At 35.6% G+C, this 6,083-nt stretch overlaps 2 protein-coding genes across 2 annotated transcripts in view; one reads left to right on the top strand and one right to left on the bottom strand.

Moving 5' to 3' along the window:
• The window catches only part of LOC108762803 (cytochrome b5), a 4,469-nt gene extending 2,663 nt beyond the window's left edge, over window positions 1-1,806 (bottom strand). Inside the window, exons 1-2 of the mRNA XM_018509993.1 lie at window positions 1,686-1,806; window positions 576-871 (exon numbers count right to left, since the gene is read on the bottom strand). The gene's annotated coding sequence lies outside the window, so the exon portion shown is untranslated. The remainder of the gene's footprint in view (window positions 1-575; window positions 872-1,685) is intronic.
• The window catches only part of HnRNP-K (Heterogeneous nuclear ribonucleoprotein K), a 134,371-nt gene that overhangs the window by 108,594 nt on the left and 19,694 nt on the right, over window positions 1-6,083 (top strand). Inside the window, exon 9 of the mRNA XM_018509931.1 lies at window positions 4,846-4,974. Coding sequence (XP_018365433.1) covers window positions 4,846-4,974 — 129 coding nt within the window. The remainder of the gene's footprint in view (window positions 1-4,845; window positions 4,975-6,083) is intronic.

Below are 6,083 nucleotides of genomic sequence, written 5' to 3'. Positions count from 1 at the left end.
AGAAACTCATAAACTAACTAAAAAGTTTTGGTTTTTTGATTTCAGATGATTCAGTGCCGAGAAATGTTGCGCACCGCAGGACGTCTTTTTTTCGAGGCGCCTCCGTCGATCGCGTGCCATTTGCACAGTTTTTAATTTTTTGCGTCCAAATTTTTACTGAATATTCTTGAGATGTAGTTTTATTATTATAATTTTATTTCAATACACTGGCACTAACCAGAGCGCCTAAAAAAATTCATAAAAACATGCCTTCTTTTGACCGAATTAACTATACCCCTCCCTTAAATTCGCGTATGTGAATGTAGCGTCGAGAAATTTCCGCACGCGATATGAAATTTTCAATTATTATCGATTGGCGCTACATTCATCAGTCAGTCCGGTATGTAGAATATAAATTTTAATTTATTGATCGAAATGTGTGTCGGCATATAGAAGGAATTTTTGACGTAGTAATCCGGAGGTCTATTGTACTTTAACGTTTTGTAAAATGCGAACATTGTTTCGTTTATCCCGACGAGTTTGTGACATTTACATGTCATGGGATTTATGTGGCAGTTTATGTCGTAGCTTCTCACCTGATTCGAAAGTAGTAGATATGTTGAGAGGCAATTTGCGACTATATGTTTCAACGAGGAATACGCGTTTCTTTCCGTAGTGTCACTAGGAAGTCACTGCACAATTGCTGCTAAATCAGTGATGAATTGAAGTCGCAAAGTAGATAGCTGTCTTTCTTCACGAACAGTGTGTCATGAATGCGTATGAATTTCGTGTCTCCATGAACTATACGAACTCATGAAAATGCATTAAGTGCTGTAGGTGCTCACCTAGCGATGATTTGCAGAAAGAGTTACGCAGTGTAGACGGAAATAATCTGAAAACATTGTCTATTAAATTTATGTTTATAAAATTTTATTATTTATTTATGAAAATGTAATTCTTTTGAGATATTAAGAGAATTTTTTACAATACTTTGTTGCGTTTTTTCAGCAAGTTTTTAAGAATATTTTTTGGAAAAGTGGATTAATATTTTTGTTTAATTACTTTTGTCCTTTTTTTTATTTGATATTTTTTCAAGTTGGAAAAATTTTCTATTTTTTTAATAAAAGATATGAATAATAAATCTATTTGACTTCTACATCATACACATCTGCGACGATTCCGGATCTCCGAGCTGATCTTTCAGTGAGTTGAAATTAAAAAATGTCGGAACTAGAATTATTCATTTTGCTCATTAAATAAATAAATAGCAGTTATTTATAAAAAAAGTTTGATTTTCATTTTTTATTTTCTTGAGCTCTGAAAAAAATAGAAAAAATTAAGTTATTACGATAATTCTAGTTCCGATAACAGCCGCAAGTGTTCTAATTAAAATAATGTTTTGTTTTTTAATTTTAATTGAAAGATCCGGAATCATGATCGCATAGATGAATCGTCCACACGATGCGTAGAAATCGGATTTGTTAATTATTCATACTTTTTATATAAAAAAAATAACAAATCTATCTCTTAAAACGATAATAAATAAAGAATAAAAATAATTTAAAAAAATATTTACTCACTTTAAAAAAAAAAAATTCCTAAAAATTACACAACAGCAAAGTAGAAAACCTTCACCGTCCGCGATCGTCTTTCTCGCTGTTTTAGAAATTGAATTATTTTATTGTAATGTGTTATTTTTAACTCACCTTTGGACACACAGGCACTTCACTAAGATAATCGATTGACAACTGATGAAAATTGTTCGAGAAACGAAATAAAAGTCAAAGTTTTAAGAAACACAGAACGTCTTTCCGTGTCCGACTAACACCATCAGCGTAACTGGAATGAAGTACGCTGTTTGAAACTCTTTTGTTATTAAAAATGTTTTATTAAAAGGCAAATATCGTCATGCGATAATGTCTTCGACTTATTCAACATTTATACAATCCAATCGTTATCCATATTCTTTGGCCTTTACGTAAAATCATTCGGAACTAGCTGTGGGGTGGAACTTCTTCGTCGCGTCGAATTGAATAGTACGATTTACGTTTAGATTAGTGCATGACGCCGCCAGTAATACCGTTGAAGTTTGTAAACTTGTGCTACGGATGCCGTTGCAACGGAGAACTGTTAAGCAAACACGAATTTGGTGGCGCAGTGCGGTTCATTCTCACGAAATCGCTCTCGTATGGTTATCCTCCCAGTGCAAGGACTTTGAAGTCCTCCGGATGTTTGCTCCGAATTACCATAAGCATGTTACAGCCACTTTAATCTTCTAATACCAATGTCTTTACGTTTAATAACGCCTCTCTCGGAAATAACGCGAATGATATATAAATATAAAACTTGTTAGTTTCAGAGCGAGAGAGAGAGAGTTATCAGCATGTAGGTATAATATTCTTTCGAGAAGAATTTCTTACGCTGCGCGTACACAAGTTGGCATAATTATGTCAAGTTACGACCTTGAAACTTGGGACAATTAATTATCTTCCTCGACTCTTGAATATTCAAGAAAATGTTCACTCGAAGGGGGAGGACAGAAATCTCCGCGATCGCGACAAGTTTCGGAAGTTCGGAAACTTTCTGGAAAATTGAAAATCCATATAGCTGTGTGTCGGTAGAACGATCAAGGGTGCGTGGGAGGCAGCTTCATACGGTGTACATAATGCATTGTAATATCGCTCGATGTTTCGACTGAAATAATCTCACTTCCTCGCGAAATTTCACAGCGCATACTCCTACTACTTCTACTATTTTATACTGTGCTATTTATGGCACATTGGTTCCTTCAAAGAACGATCGATTCACATTGTTCTTTTCAAGTTTACCGATATCGAATGTCAGAGGTAAGTTCAGGCGGACAAGCGGAAATTTCTTTCGAGAATCTGCCTCTCTCGAGGCAACTTGTCCTCCGCAAGAAACGCGAGTCAAAAAGCGCTTCAACGAGTGGCTTTCATCTTTGTCTTTTATTTCATCTCTTCGATTAATTATCAAGAGCCCATTTCTCACAGTAATTGCTTTTACTTTCACGCTGCAGAATATACATATAACTAACACACTTGTTTCTTTTTTAGAAAATTGATTTTGAATATTAATGCGAATGAAAGTTTGATATGTCAACGATACCCCCCCACACTCGCCAACTTCCGGTAAAAATGATTCAAATATCAGAAATAATGCTGGACTGTAAGAACAATCCTTGTCAATCCAAAACCGTTGTTGCATACAAGAATTCGCGTCCATTCTCGCTTCTGTCGCGTCGAGATTAATCCTGCTGATTCGTGGACGTGTTCAGCAGAATTAATTAATTTGATTAAAATCACATTTGGCTTTTTCCGCCCCCGGCGCATGTCGTGTAAATACCGATCTGCGATGGCAATTCTCATCGATTTTTCTTTCAAATCGTGGTATTCAAATCGCTCGGATGGCTGGTTATATAACGCGACACCGAGCTTTTATTTCTCGGCTCGTTCTCCGCTTATGAATTCCATTGACTAATTATATAGATATCTACGCGAACAATATAGCCGTTCGCTATTTATTCGTTGGTGATCGAACAGCATTGGCTGGTTTTTTTTTGTTATACTAGAGCAGAATGCAATGTACGCGCGCTATTTTTTTTTATTCTCTCTAAAAAAAATAGTGCTGTTTCTTGCGTCGTGAAACTGAGTCGATTAAACATTCCGAGTATAATATGAATTACACGTTTGCGTTGTCCCTTTCTTCGTCTGTCTTCGTGTACTTTTCTCGATTCTATCACTTTGGGATTAACGCTGTATCCAGGTACCAGACACACGTGAGCCTCAATATCGCTGGACTGTCTGCATCAGAAACGTTTGAATGGATCTGCACGGGGCTAGCGGGATTTCAGGGAGTGGGTTGCTTTGATCTACGTAATTAAACGGCGCGATTTCTCCGCACAATACCACCGGATGCAGGCACGCGTGTATATGTAGTATACGTGAGCGTACTAGATTGTTATCTGGTTTGGATATTTCGCGTTTGAGCACACGGCTGTCGATGTTATCGGCAATTTTTCGTTTTTGCATCACTCGCATCAAAGCTATCTCCGCGCGTATATCCACCCTATATGCATCACTGTCTGTCAGTTCATCATCCCTCCTCCCTCAGTCCAATGCGCAGAATTATATTATTTCGTTTTACCTGCAACTGTAAATCTCGTCTGTTATCATTGAAAGCTTACGAGTTACTTTACGACGCAAACGACAGGTCAAATTAGCTCAAGAAAAATTTAAGTGCCACCAAATGGTTGCACGTTTGCGCTCAGCCGTCTCGATGTGGCGTGATCGAGATCTCGGAAAGTACAGGTAGACTGTTAAACGACTATCAGCACGCGATCTGAACATTGTCGTCTCGAGGTATTACTTAGAAACCTCGCGGCAAAGAGCGGGGCGCAGATTAGTGGAGCAGGTACGAAAGCATTTGAGCATCGTTAAGTCGTTAATCAGGGGTGGGTGAGAGCTGTCGAGGAAGCAGACGGAGTATCACACCCTGATCGTGACTCATGTCCGATTGTCAGAGTAATTAAAAAGAGCTGTTGAACACGCACACACAGGAGAGTCCGAGTTACTTACTTCGTTACGTCAGCGATTATTAGTCGAATGTAGAAGACAGAAATGTGAGATTGCAATCTCGACATTTTTGGGGACGTGATATATTTTTATTTGCGGAGTCACATATTCCGACTTGAAAAATGAGAGAATCGTCATTCATACCTCTAACTTGTCAACTATAACAAATGTAGTTGCGTCAGTCTTCTTTTCAATGTAAATCCGTACGCGAAAAATTTCCTGGATTCTGAGTTGTAAATTTTGTCTAATGTACCCGAATACTTTTGTGTTTCAGAAAACCGGAGCCAGGATCAAGATCTATTCGAACACCTGCCCCCGCAGCACGGATCGTCTCATCAGCATCTGCGGGAAACCCACGACGTGCATCGAATGTATACGTGAATTGATCGCCACCATTAAGACTGTGAGTATACTATGAGATCATGACTTTTTAAATAAATTTTCAATAGCCGTTGCATCTCGCACAAATGTCGATTCTTTTTGTTGAACACGAAAAAGACATTTGTTTCTTATATCATTCGAATATTGTTTGAATATTACAGTTTTTGTAGAAGTATACATCAATAGTTTCTTTCTTCACTGTTAGATATCAAAGACGCAATGGTAACCCAATCCCTTGTGTTAAATAACATTTTGTCATTTTTAACTTCTACTCTCTAAATCTGAATCAGTAGATAATCACTGATATCGGTGTTAAATATGCCACTGATAATCAGTGAATGAAATATGAGATCTAATCTAGCTAACCTGTGTTATATAATTTAACTTTATTTTAGTGAATAAATTCAATGAATGAACATGCAGATATCAGTATTTTAAATGTATAATGTTCAAATTTTCTTTTTTAGTTGAATTTTGCTGATTATCCAGTTACTAGATTTAGAGAGTATATATTAAAATGTTAATTAACCCATTTCTGTAATTACTTTCAAAGTAAACAACTCTTAGCAAGTAATAAGAAACTGAAATTGAATCAAATTTTTAATACATTTTTTTAGATTAAATTGTTTAATTCTGTTGTTTTAGTTAAAATAACGATATATTGAATACTCTGTTAAATTCATAATATCAAATTATACTTAATTTGAGTTATTTTTAATCATTCCTTACATATACACGTTGGGTCACCTCTGCTCCTACTCAGTATATCATTAGCTTAACTTTAAAACAATGGAGGTAAACAACTTACCTTGAAAAAATATATTAAATTTGAATTGAATTTATTTTATTTATTAAGTGCGTATGTTAATATTGCTTACTTTAAAACTAACTACTGGATGATAGAAATGGATTAATGTACATTTTGATTCACATGAAGTTAAAAACAACAAAATGTCATTTAATTTAAGAATTTGGATTACTTATTCCTATGATATTTAACAGTGTAAGAATAGTGACGACCTATAAAAGTAATAAAAAATGACTCAAATTGGGCATAATTTGACATTATAAATTTAACACTGTTGAATGAATTAAAGTTCGCTCTATAATATATATTATATATATATATAT

This window comes from Trachymyrmex cornetzi, unplaced genomic scaffold (genome assembly GCF_001594075.2).
Source record: "Trachymyrmex cornetzi isolate Tcor2-1 unplaced genomic scaffold, Tcor1.1 scaffold321, whole genome shotgun sequence".
Classification (NCBI taxonomy): Eukaryota; Metazoa; Arthropoda; class Insecta; order Hymenoptera; family Formicidae; genus Trachymyrmex; species Trachymyrmex cornetzi.
Note: the sequence above shows the minus strand (reverse complement) of the source record. Positions and strands in the feature narration are given on the sequence as shown.